Source organism: Suillus bovinus, assembly GCF_016758785.1.
Source record: "Suillus bovinus strain UH-Sbo-P2 chromosome Unknown EDB93scaffold_108, whole genome shotgun sequence".
Classification (NCBI taxonomy): Eukaryota; Fungi; Basidiomycota; class Agaricomycetes; order Boletales; family Suillaceae; genus Suillus; species Suillus bovinus.
This window is the reverse complement of record NW_024542164.1, coordinates 81,447-101,905: the sequence shown is the minus strand read 5'-3', so window position 1 is coordinate 101,905 and position 20,459 is coordinate 81,447. Positions and strand designations below refer to the sequence as shown.

General features: G+C 48.0%; 8 protein-coding genes across 8 annotated transcripts; 4 read left to right on the top strand and 4 right to left on the bottom strand.

The window, feature by feature from the left end:
- Positions 1-1,044: 1,044 nt before the first annotated feature.
- EDB93DRAFT_1332123 (uncharacterized protein) lies at positions 1,045-2,824 on the bottom strand (the record flags this gene model as incomplete). Its single annotated transcript, XM_041455235.1, has 7 exons — positions 1,045-1,530; positions 1,583-1,788; positions 1,851-2,060; positions 2,121-2,392; positions 2,446-2,550; positions 2,612-2,726; positions 2,782-2,824. 7 exons carry the CDS (start codon positions 2,822-2,824, stop codon positions 1,045-1,047), a joined length of 1,437 nt encoding a protein of 478 aa, XP_041302015.1.
- Positions 2,825-3,225: 401 nt separating this feature from the next.
- On the bottom strand, positions 3,226-4,547 carry EDB93DRAFT_1234215 (kinase-like protein). Its single transcript, XM_041451326.1, has 7 exons — positions 4,477-4,547; positions 4,355-4,423; positions 4,111-4,296; positions 4,026-4,056; positions 3,936-3,973; positions 3,657-3,884; positions 3,226-3,603 (listed from the first exon to the last, which is right to left on the bottom strand). Exons 2-7 carry the CDS (start codon positions 4,400-4,402, stop codon positions 3,376-3,378), a joined length of 759 nt encoding a protein of 252 aa, XP_041302014.1. The 5' UTR covers positions 4,403-4,423; positions 4,477-4,547; the 3' UTR covers positions 3,226-3,375.
- A 2,056-nt stretch (positions 4,548-6,603) lies between these two features.
- EDB93DRAFT_1180945 (uncharacterized protein) lies at positions 6,604-7,388 on the top strand. Its single transcript, XM_041450649.1, has one exon. The coding sequence runs from the start codon at positions 6,846-6,848 to the stop codon at positions 7,107-7,109; it is 264 nt and encodes an 87-aa protein (XP_041302013.1). The 5' UTR covers positions 6,604-6,845; the 3' UTR covers positions 7,110-7,388.
- Positions 7,389-9,636: 2,248 nt separating this feature from the next.
- Positions 9,637-11,567, top strand: EDB93DRAFT_1180920 (uncharacterized protein). Its single transcript, XM_041450648.1, has 3 exons — positions 9,637-10,428; positions 10,478-11,369; positions 11,417-11,567. The coding sequence occupies exons 1-2, from the start codon at positions 9,904-9,906 to the stop codon at positions 11,186-11,188; spliced, it is 1,236 nt and encodes a 411-aa protein (XP_041302012.1). The 5' UTR covers positions 9,637-9,903; the 3' UTR covers positions 11,189-11,369; positions 11,417-11,567.
- EDB93DRAFT_1264008 (uncharacterized protein) lies at positions 11,236-14,417 on the bottom strand (the record flags this gene model as incomplete). Its single annotated transcript, XM_041454212.1, has 12 exons — positions 11,236-11,649; positions 11,744-11,872; positions 11,924-12,006; positions 12,085-12,135; positions 12,333-12,406; positions 12,444-12,555; positions 12,603-13,145; positions 13,197-13,403; positions 13,454-13,484; positions 13,542-13,628; positions 13,725-13,785; positions 14,355-14,417. 12 exons carry the CDS (start codon positions 14,415-14,417, stop codon positions 11,534-11,536), a joined length of 1,557 nt encoding a protein of 518 aa, XP_041302011.1. The 3' UTR covers positions 11,236-11,533.
- Positions 14,418-15,897: 1,480 nt separating this feature from the next.
- On the bottom strand, positions 15,898-16,592 carry EDB93DRAFT_1108488 (uncharacterized protein; the record flags this gene model as incomplete). The annotated part of the gene is made up of 6 exons (XM_041447846.1): positions 15,898-15,920; positions 15,969-16,031; positions 16,082-16,207; positions 16,268-16,351; positions 16,439-16,504; positions 16,553-16,592. 6 exons carry the CDS (start codon positions 16,590-16,592, stop codon positions 15,898-15,900), a joined length of 402 nt encoding a protein of 133 aa, XP_041302010.1.
- An 85-nt stretch (positions 16,593-16,677) lies between these two features.
- Positions 16,678-16,937, top strand: EDB93DRAFT_1256005 (uncharacterized protein; the record flags this gene model as incomplete). The annotated part of the gene is made up of 2 exons (XM_041453881.1): positions 16,678-16,822; positions 16,873-16,937. 2 exons carry the CDS (start codon positions 16,678-16,680, stop codon positions 16,935-16,937), a joined length of 210 nt encoding a protein of 69 aa, XP_041302009.1.
- A 351-nt stretch (positions 16,938-17,288) lies between these two features.
- On the top strand, positions 17,289-18,476 carry EDB93DRAFT_1340509 (uncharacterized protein; the record flags this gene model as incomplete). Its single annotated transcript, XM_041455454.1, has 1 exon — positions 17,289-18,476. One exon carries the CDS (start codon positions 17,289-17,291, stop codon positions 18,474-18,476), a length of 1,188 nt encoding a protein of 395 aa, XP_041302008.1.
- Positions 18,477-20,459: the final 1,983 nt, after the last annotated feature.

Here is a 20,459-nt window from a genome sequence, read left to right as displayed (position 1 = left end):
CCTGCTGCGGCTGTGACGTGACCGTGATGCAGCACTGTAACAAATTCTAGGGTACAGATAACTTTCAATCTTGCTTTTAATCCTCCCATTATCCTTAAGCTTAATGATCAATAGATGAGTGTCTGCCTGCATACAGGCTCTATAAGCATCTAATTTGTTCATCTATGTTGGCTTTCAGACACAGTATCAAGTATTGTCTCACTGCATCAAGCCTCAATTTCAGTCTGTCAAGCTCAATCCACTCTCTATACTCTGCACCACCACGTCAAGTGTCAACCCCCAACATGGCATGTCAGAAGCCTTGTTTATGCTGGGTCGAGCACCACTCACACCACGACAAGTTCTCCCAAACATCTTCACACTCTCTGCACTGATATCAATATTCACACTCTATGCCGCATCAAGGCCCACTATCAGTGCTGCATCAACATAGCACATACTGTGTCAGTGCCGCATCCCTGCCACATCAAACTTTATTCATGCCGCATCAGTGTTGCATCACATGTGCATCACATGTGCATCACTGTCAAACTTCATTCTGGGGGCCAGTCATGGTGGGTTCATTGCTGCTCATTGTACATCCCCCTTTTTCATTCACATGTTTCGATGTCTAATGCCCCCTTTTGTGCGCATACAGTAATAGGCCAACAAGCATCCATCTGCAACCCTCACATTGCCCACATCAAACTCCCTCCTGTTGCTAATGCCAACGCTCACACTTCCACTAATGACCCCCAGACGCATATAGCACCCTCTTTGCTGCATCCCCAATCGCGCACGTTGCACCAGTGCTGATATTGATAGGCGAGAATATCAAAGGAATGGTTATGAACTCGCACAGCTTCATCTGTGACCTGGTGACCAACATTCTCCAAGGATGTATACACAGTACTGAACAAAGGGTACTAACACTGCCGATGTTTACCTTCTGCCTCCCACCTGTTTGCACACTGATGTGCCCCAAGTGTGTCTTTGGATTTTCAAGCTTGTACTCAGTAAACACGAACTCAGTTTCACAACTTTCGACTGCTGTATGTAGTAAATTTAAGCATTTTCGCTATGATCTCTTTCGACGTCAGACTCAGAATCTGTAAACTCTGCATACTCTGGTTGGTCTTCATCATCACAATTCTCCCCTTGTGCTCCCCAGTCCTGAACACCATGAAGTGCTTGTGTTGGTGGATTTGCTATGCTGCTGATATATTGAAAACTAGTAGGTCCCACTAAGCCAGAATTTTGAGGGAGTTCCTGCATGCTTGGAAGCAAAGGAACATCCTCGTATTCAGGTTCGGTGACTCCCTGTGAAAGCAGAACAGTCAGGTCCTTGTCACCTTCAATTGCCTGGAACTGTGCCAGTAACATCTGATACACATTCCAGAACGAATCCAATGACACTTGAGGATTGCCTAGTAAAGCATAGAGGTATTGTGCGCATTGTTCAAATGAAGGTGGCACCAGATCGAAGACTGGGTGATTAGAGGGAGCATATATTGCTTCAACCTCGTCAAAGAGCTCGCTTGGCACTGGAATCTTGAGACAAGTAAGTAGTGTCATTGTTGAGTGGTGACAATGGGCAATGTACCTTGAAGTCAAGTGAGTTAAATTCACGATGTTTTGCGCGGATGATTGCAGGAATGCCATGAGGAAGAATCTTGTTTTTATCCTTGCGAGGAGCATTATGGTTCCGTCGACGAGCCCATGCATCAAGTTCAGCCTGGAGCCATGGAAATTGCAAGCCAGTGAAACACATAGCTACATTATTGATGGTGATTGTCAGTGAATGTGTATCTGATGAAAGATCACATACTTTTGCAAAGTGTTGTTTATGTCATATAGTCCTCTCACAACACCTTCAGCCAGCATGTTCTCAAAGCCCGGAGCGAAGTCCCTACGGAATACAGACCACATGATTTCAGGCTTGATGTTCTGGTGCTTTTGCATCCAGCGGTGCTGAAGTGTTCCGTTGAGCCCAGGATCTAGGTGATGGTGAATCATTGTTTGGGTGTTGGCAACCGCAAAGTTCTGGGAACCTGGATCACTCTGGGTAATCAAAGGTACCGCTAAGATACAAAACAAAATACAATCAATGTCTGATGGATGTGAGAGCGATGATGACATACCCCCAAGTTTTCGACAACAGTCAAGGTAGTATCGTGCAATGAGGCGGGGATTTTTGTTGGTCCACCAAACTTTGAGCCAGTTAATCCACCCAGTGAATGGATCGAGGCTGATATGCAGCCATAGCCCAAAGCGCAGCCATTTGTCATGCTGGTCTTGGGGCCAGACATCATTAACTCCTGCGCACCAAAAACACCTGCGCTTGAGTCGTCCACAATGCCTAGCTTGCACAGCAGTTGGCTCAGTGATCTTGAGCAGCTTAGCAATCAATTCACTGATTGAAGACAGATTTAGCTGTGAAGAGTATCGCCTCGGTGGGGAAATCACTGCCAAATCTCCCGGACATGCAGTTCAATGGATTGGAGAGTATGTTGCTGTTGCCTAGTGCGTTTCCAACCCCAGCCATTTCGCATCCGACGAAAGGTGATGACACTGGCACAACAAATATTTAGTTTACTCAAATTGGGAATATGTAAGACACCATGACACAAACCTGAGTCCATATTCTTCCTGGTTGTAGTGGTCTTTGAGATGGTGCACGATTTCAACATCGCTCATCCCAAGCGTGAAATAAAACTGAGCCGGTTCTTGAATTTCATTGGCAGGGGCTATGCTCACCCAACAATCAATGAAAGTTTTTAATGATGCAGGATTACAACTCACGACATGGTTTATGCTGGTTGGCACGCCGAGGACGATCAGTCATAATGTCCCGGGCCTGTGCACTGGAGCGATGTTAGCTAAAGCAAAGCCGGATTCCTGACACTTTGCGTTTCGAGCTCTTTAAGGCACGATCAGTATTCCCCGAGTCACTACCTGTAACCACCCTGATTGCTGCCAATGATAATCAAATTTAACTATCGACAACATTAATACATAGAGGTCAAGCAGTGGTTGGGGGTCTGACAGGTGAAAACCAAACAAACTTGCTTAGCGAAGCTGATCACTCCCGCTTTCCATAAGAATTCATAAAGACAACCTGCGCCCGACCCGTCTGCATCTGTACCACTACATCAGGATGTCGATCCTTTGACATGGTGTCTGACGCGGCTTGAGGCATGCACAGACAAATCAGTGGACACCGTATTGGACTCATTGCACACGGTGTAGACGAGCAACTAGTAATCTCATATCACATTGCAGGAAATGTCTGGGAGTGAGCCTACGTTTACAGTACAGGTAACAGCATTATCTTACTGTGCCTTATCTTGTTGGTTGTACTGTAAACAAGTTGTTGAATACAGAGCAGTTCAAGAATCAACGAGATCTCAACAGCGAGTAATATTCATTCCTGATCGTCACATCAGCTCCCTCCGTCGATGGACGGTCCCGAGGATCAGTAGACCAACACTGCTCGATAAATGCCCAATACTTTTCAGGGAGCTCAGGATAACGAGATCGGAAAGGCTTCTCCGACCTAGCTATGCATAGTACAATTGCAGCATCATTCGCGAGGTAATAATAAGGAATTTTGTTGCTGAGGACCTAAAGGAAAACTTCATGATGCCATCGATAAGTCGAGAGTCTTCCAGACGTACCTGCAACATGATACCGCCGAACGAAAAGATGTCGCTCTGCTCGCTCGGATGAGTTGGAGATCCGTCTTCCCGCTCTAGTACAAGAAGTTCAGGAGCCATCCATCGCGTGTTTCCTTTGAGCGTGGACGTCCAAGAAGCCTGAGAGGCACTTATGACCTCGGAATACATCAAGGAAAGACCGAAGTCAGCAATACATGCAGTGCCGTCACCACGGATGAGCACATTAGGCTGGAGCTCGCATCTCAATTAAATTGTAACTATCGAGAAGATCGAACTCACTCCATTGAAGTCACCGTGGATGACACTGTTAACGTGAACTATGAGGAGTACTTAGAGCTCTGTCCGGCAACAGTAAGGTCTCTCACTCACGATATTGCAGACCAGCTATGATATCTCTTAGCTAAATTTTCTATCAGTTTTCTTGTTGACCCAAATACACGAAGAGAGGACTTGCCAGCTGGAATCGTCGAACGAGAGTCAGAGCCGCACCCTCACGCTCCAAATAGACTGTCAGATTACCATTCTCCGCCCAAGGACTGACTATCGCTGGAAATGGGCCGAAGCCATGCGTATAACCATAAACGCGCAAAATATTCGCATGCTTGAGGTTGGCACATATCCTGAGTTCACGCTTGATCCTCTATGAAGCGCGCCCTGTGGTGTAAGTGATAGACTCAATCCTTCGGTGAGACACTTGCTTTCATCTTTTTCATCTTCGCTGGCCCAAGTTGATCATCAACATACATCTGCAATGCTTTCACTGCGACCTGCAAAATTGTTAATTATAGACAGAAGGACAGACAAAAGACGGCAAACTAACTTTGACCGAACTACGATCGATGTAAAAAGTACATTTCCAGATCTCCCCAAACCCACCACGAGCAATAGGATAGTCATCGTCTTTGGTGATATATTTTGAAAGGTCTTGGAGCATTACTTTAGTAGGGAGATCATCAAGCTCATCATTGCGAGCGCAGATATCTGTATACATATGGGAAGAAGAGGGAAGGATCTCGCGAGGGTCGAGAGGTGGCTGGGATAACCATGGACCTACTGTAGAAGACGGTACATGCGGTGGCGGGGAAAGAACTGTAACAGGCGATATTGTTGTACTTGGGAGTCCTCCGTTGGAATGCAGTGTGTTCTGGCGCAGTGACTGGAATCCTTGTTCGGAATGCCTGCCAAACATCTTATCAGGCGACAACTGCATGTCAGTGAGCGGTCGCAGGTCGGTAGGCGGTATGTAAGAGGTTTTGGGGTGTCTGCTAGTCCAGGATTCGGACCCTGTGCGACGACGGGTGGAACTGATAGAGAGAGGTAACAAAGAGTAGGAAGGGAGTCTCCGTTGCGCATTTGGTGAGGCATCACTAGTGGAATGATTCACAGTGAGAGAGAGCGCGTCAGACTGCGAAAATAGGATTAATAGAGTGGTGTGAATGAACAAAAGAAAGGGATGAGTACATAAGCCAGGTGTGGGTGTGTAGGAGCACTTGTCTTCAAGAAAATGTTAGTACATGAATGATTTTGGGGTTGGCTGCGCACTTTAATTTGTGGTACAGGTTGAATACTAGCAAGGATCTCAGGGGGAATGTTGCATAGGTAGATGCTGTAATCATCCATTATAAGGGTGGTGTAAACTAGTTGGCGCGAGTCGGGTGAGAGGATAAGGCGGTAGATCGACAGGGCAAAGAATGAGGCGAGGAGCTGGCGGGACTCGAATGCCCAGAGCTTGATGGTGTTGTCTTTAGCAGCACTAGCGAGGAGAGCACAATCAAATGAAAGTGCTAGACAGTTGATGCTCCTAGTGTGTCCTTCAAAGGGGGCTCCAATAGTCTGCAGTGCAAGTGCGTCGAATTCATAGATCGTCTCATTTGAAGCCTCGTCTGTAAAGCTGAATGCAGCTACGATGGTTTTATCTTTGGTGGTCCAAAACACAGCTGGTGCACATGTATCATGACAGACCCCTTCTACGCTCATGTGAACGTCCAAATTCTGTGATTGGACATCCCAAACTTCAAGGGATTTGCCCCAGAATGATATTGCGGCGAGTTTCTTTGAGTCTTGTGAGAATCGAACTGCACCCACCCACTTGATACTTTTAAATGGGCCAGCCACGAGTTGATCTCCTTCTAAACTCCATATCCGCACTGTACCATCCAATGACGCGCTCGCCAGTAGTGTGCTGTCCCCGGAGATATCGATGCAGTTGATGCTAAATGAGTGTCCTTCAAATGTTCTCACGGCCCCCGTCTCGACCTCACAGACTTTGAGCTCCCCAATGTTGAAATCCCCACCTGCGGAGACAACCCATCGACCATTCCTTGATACCCCTACAGCATGTATGTCCCGCTGAGAATTATCTCGCGCCTCCTCGATTTCCTTTCCCGTTTCCAGGTCCCATTCACGAGTGGTCTTATCGCTTGACCCGCTAATTATTCGCTTTCCGTCCGGAAAGTACGAGATGGACCGAGGAAGATCTTTGTGACCCTCCAAGGTCAACACAGGAGTCAGAGTTGATTTACTTCTGGGTTGTCGCGATCTGTACATCATGTCCCGTTTCTCCGCCAACGAGGTTTAGCAGATGCGGACAATGTTTTATTTGGAAGTATTCGAAGGACCGTCGGTGAGGTATACTGCGACCTTGCGTGGATAGTGATTTCGAAGGATGCCTAACTCGTTGGACGGTGCTGGTGCACTTTACCTGCCGATGGTCACTTCGTCAACGCTAACAGTCCAGATTAGTTTGATGTTACCTGGAGGCTAGCAACTTGGAAAACGAGCGAGCAAATCAGCTGCCTGAATGTGCATGCGTATCACAACCCCTTCCCTAACACGCACCTTCAGCATGGCGCCTGTGCGTTGCACAGCATTTATTTTTACCCATTGCCTCATGTCCATCAAAATTGCTTGTTTAGGCACAAGTTAATCATGCACTTTTAATGCAACGAATGAACGAGTTCGACCAGTGTGGCTCACCAAATCAACAATTTTGGAGGTCGACCTCCTGATGATTCTTAATAAGATGGGGCCTTCATTTTGCATAAAAGCAATCGCGACTGTATGGTCTTCCGCATGCGAAATGCTATGCCATCCCGAGAGTACCCTCGCCGTTCTGGAACATGAGCAGCCTCACAAAAGTCTCTACAGCGTAGTTCATTTAACGCTTTGCATGGTCTGTTCAGCTCATTGATGTGGCGCTTTTCTGTACGCATTTCCGGCGGCTCGGTGTTAATCGTGTCCATTCTGTCATGCTGTCCATTTGCGTGCTTTTCGCTTCCTTTCACCCTGAACTTACTCTTCAACTTCTCAAATGCGTTCCTTTTTTGCGCAGATCGTGCTCGAAGGATATACTGCAATGCCACTTTATGGACAGAATTCAAGTACTCTGTTCACGTCGTCCCCCTCGGTAGTGATTCACGTCAGCGGTTACGAATACTCGTTGCGAATCATTGACAACAACCTCTCACTGTGACAAGCATCTAGCACACTGGAAACCCCGAAATCAGCAAAACACGGAGTGCCATCGATCGCCATGGATAAGCACGTTGGGCTTTCATAGCCATGACCGAAGTTCCTGTGCTAGAACATCAATATTACTATTTCCCAAACTGATCAATGTTGTATATGTGCTCTTATGGAGAATGGCGTACGTATATGCTGTAGTATTAAACCTCTCACTCAATCATTCAACATTCTTCATGACCGATCTCTGTTGCCAATCCGCATTATGTACCAGCGAATACGGGAGCATTTTTGTTAAAAAAAACTCTAGCGCAACATAGAGACCCATGCTATTAGCTCAACCGTTCTCGGGTCATATACCGACCGTGTCAGCATTGGCTTTCGCTTGAGCGTCTAAAAAAACATTGCTTTGACTCGTTTCCTATATTTGACGTGCCTGCCCTCGTCTCGAATTATTTTCGCCGTATTCACCATAGGTCTATCGGCAAATAAACGTGGTGTAGGCGGTGATGCCCATGCCACGAATGTCCTAGGTAAAATGAGGACGGAGAAACGAATCCATTCCAAAACACTGTAAAGCCATCGATGGCAACACACCGTGGCAACTCTTTATACTCTAGTTTGGTTGTAAAGTTCGTTAGACGGTCGTGCACGTTCTGAATATGTAGGTTGCTGTAGCGGCACTGATGCTGAATCCAAGACCTGAGTCATTACCAGCGAAATTCTCACTAGCCAAATACATACGGAGGAGCAACACGTCGTGCGTTGCGACCTGTCAATAGCCCTCACGTTAATAATCATAGGGATTTTCAAAAATGGCCAAAAGTGCTTCGCCTGCTGGAGCCGGTCCAGAGCATTAGTTTATCCGTGCTGCAAGTTCGGGTGAAGTTTGTGAGGACTACATTTCATCGTTGGTGACTAGGCTCATGAGCATTCAATAACCCCCACCTTCATCGTACTTGTTAAATGGATCTGTAAAACATAGGTGAGCGTAGTGAGACATAGCAGAGAGACATGCATGCTAATACTGGTCAATGACGAAGATTCTTCTGTCATTTGAATGCAATCACTGACATCCTGAAGTTAACCAAGACTGAAGTCATTAGTTGAGATGAATCCATATCATCTAGCATTTGCTTCGTTAGCACTGACGAGTTGACTTCGTGATGTTGTTACTGAGTGCACGACACGACAAAAACATTTCGCCAGGGCCAGAGGAAGTGTCCGCCATCCTGAATATATTAACAATAAAAACCATGAGAGGGCAGAGTTGCATCGACGACTCTCGATGTTACGAGTGGTACGTACGCGTGCAAGGAGAGAACGAAAAGAATCATAAAATAAGAACGCCCTTAATAGGACTGCTAACGAAGTGAAGATGGTGAACAGCGGGTGCGGGTCATAGGGTATGGCATGTGCGTCGCCAGCTGGGACATCCGAAACCTCGATCTCGCTCGTCAATGTCAGAAATGCATTTAACATGAACATGGATTCAGCATGTGCTGTTACAGGCAAGTGATCAACGTAGGAATTGGTGTGGCACGTTCATCGCTAACGTTGGCGAGTTGGACTTGATTCCTACAGCTTACTTGATAGCAAGCAAGATTCTCTTGCCAGCTCCAAAACAAGACCCTGAGGCGTGCGGGACCACCTGGATGTAATTCACGAACATTAATTCATGAATGAGACGCGGCACGTATAACGCACTTAGTCGCAACATCAGGAAGCGAGTATTTCCAGTACCCACAACAATAAAAAAATAGAAACACGCTCACAACACTCACAATTGCTTGCAGAACCTCAACTCGTCCGATCTTGGGCGGAATACGCCATAAAGGACAGTGACAACTGCATATCGACAGGCTCGCATTGGTGTCTTTACGATCAAGAAATCAACCAGACATCTCATGGCCGCTCACACCCCAATGCAAACGAGATGTTTAGGAATGCTAGAAAATGATTGAGGTCTAGCGCTGGTGAGTTAGGTAAAATATTGAATGCAACTTGCCCAGTTCACCAGTGCCAAACCGACAACCTGAGGTATACATATGAGCATATGTTTGAGAAAGGAAGCGACGAGTACTTGGCAGGCTGTGAGGAATGGATCGGAGAGGTCAAACAAAGCAAAAATACTGCTCGGGGTCACAATAGCGGCCCTTGAGCGTATCGTGTATAGACGTCAATGAACGATCACGTCTTAAGGACAGCCAAATAAGAACGTCCCCAGACACCCGCTGGCTATACTCACAAGGAGCGTAGAATGTAACCCATCCAAGCTTGGATGGTGATAATTTATGAGGGAGTAGCAGGGGCAGAGCGAAGAAACAAAATTTTGATGTGGGCGTGTTTGAGGATCCCTGCGACAGTGACGATATCTATGACACCCGTCTCAGCGATGGACCGGTTACAGCTCATCTGAGTCATGAGGGAAGAAGATGGGTCTGAAGTATTTATAGATCAGCGAAGATTTGAAACTCAGTGCAAGGTGGCTTCAAGCTGAGGAAGGAAATTATCTTACCGGCTGGACTCGTGCTTGCATCGTGTGATCCCTGCTGCGAGAGCTTCTGCAGGAAAACACGTTCCAGCATTGCGAGAGACAGCATGGAAAATCTCCGAGTCGTATTTGTGATTGTTTGGCATACAGGTGTGTGCTGCACGCGTTGACCTCGAGGGAGTAGATTATATTATTGTCTAGATATCGTTTCTACCGTCCTTCCTTTGTTTCATTATCTACCCCTTATATAAGTGTTTTAACCGAAAGACTAACAGATCAGCGTTCAATACGATGGTCTTCAGTCTCTTCACTCGCAAGCCCGATTCATCATCCAACATACAACTACATACACCCTCTCCCTCAATTTCCCACACTGACTCCCCAGTAGCCCCCTCGCCCACATCACCACCCACTACTGCGACAGAGCCTGAGCCAGAACCGGAGGTAACAGACTCGAGTGTCTTGTATGACCTCGTACGCTCCGTCCCTCCCCAGACCCTACACACATACACCCTCGCCCACCTCTGCCCGACCTCCGATCCCCCACTGATACCCCCCTCCCCACGCACACTCACCGCGCTTACCCATTTCTTCCACGAACTCTCCCCGCCACCACAACTCCATTGCGTGCGCTGCCACTCCTCCTTCTTCGAACTTTCAAATACAGACACATCTTGCCGCATTTCACATGACGATGAAAGCGCACTCGTCGATCGTTCTGCGTACGAGACCTTGTGGGGATGCTGTGGAAGGAGCGTCGAAGGGACGGGAGATATGGGTCCCCCGGATGGGTGGTGTTATGAGGGAAGACACACAGTGAGCATCATTTCGTACTTCAGAATTCAAAGACTAATTTCAAATATAGACGGACACCAAACGCGCGCGTTTTCGCGCAGATTCTACCATCCACGACGATAAACTAGTGTCGTGTTCTGCGACGGGATGTCACGGCCGTAAACGCAAGCGGAGTGTATCCGTCTCCAGCAGTGACCTAAGCGCTAGCATAAGGAAGAAGGACAAGGCCAAAGTAAACGCAAAATCAAACGTCGATGCTTCGCCCAGGTCAGCTTCTAAACCTACTTCAAAAGCTTCCACGCCTAGACCTACACCCAAACCCCTCTCCAAATCTGGTACATTCATATCATCAGTTACCCTTGTCCAAGCACGCAGCATACCCCTACCTAAATCCAACCTCCACAAATCCCATGTCGCATCACCAGTCGTAGACGCTGTTTCTGAATCTGAACCCGACCCACAACCAGACATCCCCTTGCGTCCTGCTCGAGAACGCACAAGAACACGCTCTACTGTAGACGAACAAAAGACCCGCTCTACTGCAGATGACAAAACTCGCCCGCTTGCTGACGATAACATGTGTAAACCACGTACGCGCAGCGCAGCACGGGAAGAGCGTAGTCTTTCGCGCACCAGAACGGTGGTGAGAGGCGGTTCTGTCCGTATGCTGCGTGAGCGCGAGAGGGAAAGGGAGAAAGAGAAGGGTATAGGCGAGTCAGATGGTGACGACAGGGGACGAACAAGAGGGAGGGAGGTGAAGAAGAGAAGGGTGGGTGTATGAGTCAAATTTTGAATGCCTGTGTGTGGCGTGGATGAGAATGGATGGGTGTGAATGACATACTATAGTACTATTATTTTCTTGTTTAAGTCGGTGCGACAACGCTGACGAGTACGACGCTGGCAGTCGATATAACCCTCTTTTGTATGCTACTACTACCCCACTATATCCAGAGATTCACAATCTGTATCTATCCTAGTAATCGAGACTGCTAGAAAGCGATCTACTTACCGGCATGAAATCTGATTATTGAATCGGTAAATCTTCCTTATGAAATCACAATTGAAACGTTGTCATCCTCACACACCCCGTCTCCAATCCTGTATACCACCATACATAAGATCGATTTCAGGGAAGAAGAGCTGAATGGTTCGTATCAGGCTGGGTTTGGTTTGAAACTCCGGCTAGGACATCCTGCTGCAGTGCATTTCCTTCGGCAATCTCGTGGTCGCCGATATCGATAACTATGAATAGAACTTCAAAAGAATCAAGTCAACCTGAGAGGTCTCTCAGTTAGCTATATGGGGCACAAGTCTTTGGATGTCCTCTGAAACTTACCACACATATCCACATTAAAGTGGAAGAACAGGGAGGATGGATACATCACAAAGACGCCAGCAGGCATTTCAATCACCAGGTCTGCCTCCCAGATGACAAGCCAAGACCGCTCTTTGCTATTGAACTTTCCTAGAGTTAAGTAAGGCTCAGCACCCTCCAAGCTTGGTCAGTCTGACACACCGTATACAAATATGACACAGACGCCAATAGCAATGTTTTTCCAATCTATGTGAGGGCTGCAGTGAACTCGTTTCACCCCAGGTCTGGCAGAATTCAAACAAAAGTTGAAAAAATGCCCATACAGAGGTGTAATACCTAGACCTTCAGCACAAGTCTTGTACCTTTTGGCAAGAAGGGGGAATTCTGCTTTGAATACCGCATTCATAATTGAACTGGGCAGAGCAGGTGAGTGTGGATGGCCTTTGTAAATGGGCCATGCGGGTCAAACTTGCCTGATCTCTGATGCAACACTCCCAGGGGCCCACAGTTGATCAATTGCTTGCTGATTTGAGACATGCCAAGCACTGAGGGAGGGCTTCTGGAGGGCCATGAATTTAAATGCAGGGGAGTTCAAGGGCAGGATGCTTACTTTTTTGGAATTTCGGTCATGGCCACAGATAGAAAACCAATGGCGCCCCCTGGTATTGCTTTCCATCTCACCCTCTGTGAAGCTGCCCTTGGTTTGTTCCACTGCACTCACAAAAGCTGCAGCCTCGTCTTCAAACAGTGGAAGAAGCTCCTCAATGCGAGGCCCAACAAAGGTGTGCACAAGCCATAGCTGGCCCTGGCAATCCCTCACACGGGTTTTAACACTGAGGGCAAGCTCAGCACATCTTGCAAGGAAGTACTACACCCTCACCCATGGTAAGCAACCCTTTCAAATTTGCACAAACGGAACAGGATGAAGTAGTCATACCACTCCTCTCTGAGCATCTTACCCTCCTTGGTGGCAGCAAAGTTGGTGCCTTGCCAACCACTGGTGGACACCCCAAAGCGGAGGGCGTCAACACTTCCATTTGACTTCAACTCCTCTGCCTTCCTGGAGGGATCCTGGGCATGGAGTTTGCGCTGCCTGGCATTCCTGCTTGCCTTGCCCTCAGCCTTTGGGCGCACAGAGGCTGAGACTTTGCATGGGTCTAAGGAGGAGAGTTGCGTGGGGGAGTCCACAGCTGCTGCCTGCGATGTGGTTGAAAACACAGGCTTGATAGGGATGCTGTTACAAACTGCCAACTTAAAGGGCGCAGGCTTGCAGGGAAGCGAATGGTGCAGTGGTGGCAGCTGGTGGCAGTGCTCTTTTTGCACGCTGCTCAAGTGCTGCTTCTTGCTAGAGGTGCTACCGGCAGCAAGGCGGTCAGGGAACTTGCGCTTCAGCTGGCGGTCAGGGAACTTGCGCTTCCGCAGCCTGCTGATGCGCATGGGTGAAGGGGTTGAGAAGGCATAGTGAGCAACTCACCCCATCTTGATGTAGCCATGCAAGGATGAATCACTCTCTGGCATCGCCACCTGGTTGTGTGAATGCCGAAGAAGTTCCTCTACATCCGGGTCACAGTTACATTCCTCATCCCGGTCAGAATGGTGCCGCAGGAGGATCACGTCCTCCAGGGACATGCCTTCTGTGAGGTACTCCTTGCCTGCAATCAGGGGGCGTGATGGTGGGAATCTGTGAACAGAAATGTGTGAAGGCACCCCCAAGCTGGCAATGAGGCTTACCGCTTGCTCAGCACAGCCTCAACAGCAAGCCCTGTGTGTGGTGCATGTCAGCCAGCAATGGAGACGATCCATACACTTGCACACTCACTGGTGCCATTGACTGACTGACAATCGCCTGGCATGCGCACAGACATGAATGAACTGGGGCAATCACTGCGTGGAACTCCAACAAACCCTGCAAGGCAAGGTAAGTCAACAAAGGCGCTGGTACAAAGCCTGCTTGCATGATGCAGCCTTGGATGTGGAAGGATGGAGGGGGATGCCACCTCACTCAACCTGGGGCGGACGGCCAAACCGAGCACGGTGGGTGGGGGCGGGGGTGGGGGCATGCACTAAAAAAAGACCGACGTCTCACCGTCACAAGATCCCTGCTTGAGGCTCAGTGAGAATCAACAATAAGCTGTAACTGCATGAATATGAACCCAGTGTGACACAGTGTGAACTCAAAACTGTCTTATAGCCTGCTTCATTGTCGCTTGGCACTTCTCTGTCTTCTTGACCATACAAATGCCTTCGCTCTACCTTCTCAACCATACAAACACCTCTGCTCCACTTTTCCCTGAGCTTGTTACATAATCGTTATCAGACAGTACAAAGTCTCGCTCCGTCTTGCAGTCACCTCATTATTGTTTCCATGACATACTGAGGTGAGTAGATACTCCTACGTCCATTCTTCTTGAGTACTGATGTATCACACCAGTGTGTTCTCCGCTAGGTACTTATGAATGTCAGTATTGTTTCCACGACATACTGAACGTGTTCTCTGTTAGATCTACTAGCGTCTACAGGTTATGCGAGGGACAGGTCCATGATGGTGTTAGTAATCATGCAGGTGATCTCCAATTGATTGAACTGGCATAGAATTAGCAGAAACATAAATATACAACTATTGGATACTCACTTTCTGAATCATCATGGGAGCCAATTGGCATAAACTCTTGAACCATAGCATGGAGCTCTTCATTGTTGAGTGGAGGCTTGGCTGATTGATGTTTGGGAGTAGTGATGTGCAAGGCCCGACTTCAGGCTGTGGGCCGGGCCCAGCCCAGCTGACTTAGGCCGAGCCTAGCCGGGCCTTAGGGTGCGGCTTATGTAGGCTCAAGGCTTGGCCTCAGGTTTGTTCAAGCCTGGGCCGGGCCTTTGAGCCCTGGCTTTCAGCCAACAAAATCTAGTATCTATGACCTGCGGTGATATCCGAGAAACTGCATAGTTTCTTCAGTCCGTACTACAGGATCACCCCTCCTTTTTTGCTGATCGCCCGGCTAACCTTATTTTCCAATGGTGCCAAGCATCAACTCCAACACTGAGGAAGTGCCTGCGCCACGTCCTAAACGGGTTGCTGTGCCATCAGCAAAGGTGATTAGTGTGGACAATGCAGCTGATCAAGAGCTTCTTTCCCACAGAATAGCTCATATAGCAAACCGCGCTGCTGTTATCTTGGACCCTACTGACTTAGATGGGGCCGACAACGACAAAATCCAGCTGGTGAGCCCCCATACCAACAAACGGCTCATCAAAGGTAAGTTTTTTTTTAGTTTTATGTGCTTTACTAACTGCAACCCATTGACAATTCCTACAGGACTTCGTTTGTCTATATCTCTGACTTAAGAAATGTTGTTGACTTTCTTCTTGCAGTATAAGGAACGATATAGTGAGATGTATGGTGATGATGTGGCGAAGTCCTCAGCATCTATGGAGCTTCACACCAGCACTGGCAACTACAAATTAGATGTTTTGCTTAATGAGCTTTCCGACGGTGATGAAGATGCACTCGACGCACCAAGCCAGGATCCACCGACTCTGTCTCGCACATCCTCAGCTTCACTTTTGACTTCGCGGATCCATCGAAGCCGTGGTTGCGTGACTTTCACGCATACTTGAACTCAAAGGACCATCTCGGAGGGATGTCCATTATTCAATGGTGGGGTATCAACTCCCCACACTACCCTGTGTGGGCATCACTTGCCCGTGACTTCCTTTCCATAATGGCAACCTCTGTATTGAGCGAGCGAGCTTTCTCGTCTGCAGGGATCACAATTAGTAAGCGATGTAACCGTCTGAAACCTGATATTGTTGAGGCACTTCAGTGCCTCAAATGCATGATCAGACGAGGGTTGTTGTTTCGCGAGGATCCTTCCATTGTTACTGAGGGTGATGGAGACTTGGACCAGCCTGAGCCTCAGATGGGTGACTTACTGGATGTATTGGGTGAAGAATTGGATGATGAAGAAGTGCAGCGAGATTCTGATGATGAAGATGTATTTGTTCAATCATTAGACATGTTGTAGCACTATTGTGATATGAAGCCGAGGCCTGAGCCCTAAGCCGAGCCTGACCAAGCCTGAGCCGTTGGGGAGGGCCTGGCCTGCAATCTGAAGGAGCCTGAGCCCTATCAAGCCGAGCCGTAGCCCCAGCTTTTGAGCCGAGCCGGGCCTTGCACATCACTATTTGGGAGTGGTTGAACTCGCTTGGGATAACATCAATAACAGTCATGATATGACATGAATAAACATACAACTTAATGGGGCCTCTGGAGCAGCTGGAGTGGCCGCTTGAGTGTCCGGAGTTAATTCATTCACTAACAAAATGCCATGAAACATTTACATCACACAATATGAATTGACTTACCAGTCATTGGTGAATCTGGTACAACCGGAGGATCATCAAACTCAATCAAATCATCCTTGGGCCTGAGATACAAGTCCGGATCATTGAATAGAGGGTGATCATCAGCCCCCACCGGATATGATCGAGCTGGAATTAATTCATGAGTTTTCAAGGTTAGAATACATGCATTTGCATTGAGATACATACCAGGAATGTCATCCTCAGGCTCAAGATACAAGTCCGGATCATTGAAGAGAGGGAGATCATCAGCCTGCACTGGATATGATTGAGCTGGAAGTAATTAATGAATATGAAAAGTTAGGATATGTGCATTTGAATTGAGTGACATAACGGGAATTTTATCCAAGACATCCAGACCATTCGATGACCCAGAATCAGAGTCCAAGTCCTCATCTGGCCCAAGGTAGATATCATCCAATGCATCTATGACATGTCTGGTCAATGGAAAGAAATCACACAAACACAACATACCTATGGACATCCAGGACTCAGATGATTGATCCACATCCATTGAGTTGTCCAAGCACTTGTCCGGCAGCTACAGTAAGTCTTCACTGCTTGTCCGGAACTATTGGCACGTGGCTTTTATACTTACTATGACAATAGGGAAGAGAGTCGGTAAAAACATCCTCACAGAAACAGATGATATCATCACATGGTACAACAACGCCTTGGATGGGCTCATGCAGCTATTTCGGGATCAAACTCTTCAGGATGTAGCTATCTTTGTCCAGTTTGCGGGTAAAGATTCTTACGTGCCTCTAATCTTAAATGTACTCATACTCTCAAAGGCAAAACCCTCGATCTCAGCGGCATGGCTTATGCAGGAGGTGCAGGACTAGATACTACGAAGTAATGTCTGCCAGGCACTTGCACGGACATTCTCTCCAAAATTACCAACTGGATAAACAGCGGCAGAGATTCTGTTCAGCGTGTTATGTGGCTATCCGGCCCTGCAGGCAAAGGCAAATCAGCCATCGCCCACACAATTGCCAACTGGTTCAAGGAAACAGGAGGCCTTGGTTCATGTTTTTGTTTCGACCGGCACAGAGAAGCAGATCGTCGCCATGAAAAGATTTTCTCCACCATCGCACGCGACCTTGCTGATCATGATCCAGGGATGAAATGAGCGTTAGCGGATGCAATCAAGAATGCAAACTCACTCAAGAACACAACAGACATTATCCAACAGTGGCATGAGCTTCTCATGGAACCGCTAAAGAAGTTCTCTGCGTCAAGCGTAGGGCCTGTCTTGATCGTGATCGAAGCACTGGATGAGAGTGGTATATCGGAGACGCAGCGTAACCTCCTCCGCATACTCACCGGTAAACTTAAGGACAAAGGACTTCCCCAAATCACCGAACTCCCTTCCAACTTTCGAATTCTCGTCACTTCTCGTCCGGATCACGATATAGACAAGCAATTTGAAGGTGCTTGTCATATTTTACGATTGTCCATGGACGAGATTCCAGCAGCGGTGGCAGAGCGCGATATATGCGCTTTTGTATCTGACAAGCTAGAAGGGCTGTCGCGTTTTGGGGACAAAGAGTTCGCAAACCTCGCTGCAAAAGCCGATGGACTTTTCGAGTGGGCACGTCTTGCATGCGAGTACATTAAGGAAGATCTTCCCGGTGTAAACGCAAGGTCTTGCTTTGAAACTGTTATTACCCGCGATCCTGGGAAGTGGACAGATAAGCTTTATGACATGTATCAGCTTATTTTGTCAGATATCTTGCCGCGAGATCGTTATCGTGATGACGAGTACCAGGAAGCACTAGCGGGGTTTCGTTCCGTGATGGGACAGATACTCAGCATGGCTGAACCCCTTCCTTTTGATTCCCTCACCGCTTTGCGGGACTGCTTTCCAAGCCACAACAAAGATTATAAAGTGGACATCATGCAATATATGGGAGCCCTCCTCAGTGGCACATCGGGCTCACCTATTCCTGTCCGACCCCTTCATGCATCCTTCCAAGAGTTTCTTACAGAAAAATCATCCAGCGGTGACTTTTTCGTCGAGGTCTCTAAGGCGCAACAATGCGACCTTGCATTTGCGTCACTACAAGTGATGGAAAATTGCCTTCGCTTCAATATCTGTGATTTGAAGTCATCTTACCTCCCTAATTCTGGAGATCCGGAGCTGCCTCAACGAGTCAAAACATCCATTTCACCACATCTGTCCTATTCCTGTCGATATTTGGCTGCACATGTATCAGCATCGGACTTTGACTCGGAGCTTGCCAACACAATAAAGTTATTCGACGACGACGAGCGACTGCTCTTCTGGATTGAGGCACTCGGCCTTCTTAATGCAATCAGGGGCGCAATAATTGTGCTTCCACTTATTGCTCAGTGGTTGAAAGTGAGTACATGGCTACCAGATAACGTCGGATGAAATGAACGTCTTACAACCAATCACAGGGCCATTCTGGATACTGTTACGACTTGGATGGTATCTGTTGGCGACGCTCAAACAGAGCGTGTGTCGTCAACGGTCGAGGATGTCCTTGGGCTAGCCCAAGGTTAGGGGTCTTACTTGGCGAGGCTTCGGCAAGTAAGATTTGACGCCTATGTCCAAATCGGGTAGCTTATGTCACGCGGGTGCGAGACGATAAGCTATATCGGCCAAGGCTTATGACACCCGAAGGTTAATCGTAAGATCGTCGTTAATTAGAAGGACAGAAGTCCGACTAGTTAACAGGGGCTTTGCTCGTCGACGAAGTCGATGAGTAAAGATCGAGACTATAGGCTTATCCGCGAGGAGCAGATAAGAAGATAGAATATAGACTGCTGGCGAGGCAGAAAGGATCACTCTGGTGAGAGTAGGAGGTCAAGAACCAAGTAGATTCAAGTTAAGGAATATGTTACATGGTAGCGAGTTTATATAAAGGACAGGAAGTGTATTAGTGGATGATAACTCGTACTACCAAGAGAAGCAATTGGTAAAGGGTATGACCATAAAAGGAAGGCATGTTCGAAGTGAGACACGGGCAAGCTCTGAACGTGCAGATAAGAAAGTGAGTCAAAGATCGAAATAAGAAGTGAAACGCGCAGGGGCACGATCGTGCAGCTGCGGATCTAAGTATAAGTCGCATGTGCGACTGCGCATCGAGTCAGAGATCAAGAAAGGGAAAAGGGCAAAGGGGATGCGTCATGCATCAGATCATAGGTTACCGTCCGGACGGTAAAGGCAAGGGGACTGTCCACAGGATCAGTCAGGTGGTGGAACGGAGCATGGGTATGCTTCGTCAGCGAAAGGGTCCGGCCAGATGTACTGGCTTTGCTGAAGCGACAGGTAGAGAGCGAAGGGGAATGCAAGGATGACGAGGATGACAAGGGTAAGGTCGGGGTAAGGGTATGATGCGAGGGCTGATATGAGGAGGATTAGGAGAAAAATGGTAGGGGCCCAAGCGTCTAGATGTTCTTGTAACAGATACAAAGATGTGCGGTCTACCACAACGGATGTGCAAAGATTCATTCAAGTCTTTGGGTCCATGATTTTGCACAGCACCCCACATTTGTATATATCAGTGCTGCCATTCTCACCCATCAACTCCACCATAGCTGCCAATTTTACCGCGAGGTTTCCGAACAACCTTCGCCTGACATCCGGACGTCATGTGAACTGGACGGCTGTTCAGATCGTGATCAGACTGCATGCTCTAGTCACTTCAGTCGCGTTCTCACCGGATGGTACTCACATAGCGTCTGGTTCAGGGGATCATACCGTGCGGCTGTGGGATGCATGGACGGGACAACCATTGGGCAAGCCCTTGGAGGGGCACACTGAGGTAGTTAACTCAGTCTCGTTCTCACCGGATGGTACTCGCATCGCGTCTTGTTCTTTGGATAACACTGTGCGATTGTGGGATGCATGGACAGGACAGCCATTGGGTGAGCCCTTGGAGGGGCACACTGAACCAGTTTACTCAGTCTCGTTCTCACCGGATGGTACTCGCATCGCGTCTGGTTCTTGGGATAATACCGTGCGGCTTTGGAATACAGTGACGGGACAGCCATTGGGTGAGCCCTTGGAGGGGCACACTGGACCAGTTTACTCAGTTTCGTTCTCACCAGATGGTACTCGCATTGCGTCTAGTTCGGAGGATAATACTGTGCGGCTGTGGGATGCATGGACAAGACAGCCATTGGGTGAGCCCTTGGAGGGGCACACTGGACCAGTTTACTCAGTCTCATTCTCACCGGATGGTACTCGCATCGCATCTGGTTCTATTGATAATACTGTGCGACTGTGGGATGCAGCGATGGGACAAACATGTCAGGAGAACACCAATTCCCATTCATTAGATAGAAGTTGCACAAACCCTCACACACAGGATCGTCCCGCCATGTCACCCATTACTTGGAACCATCACTC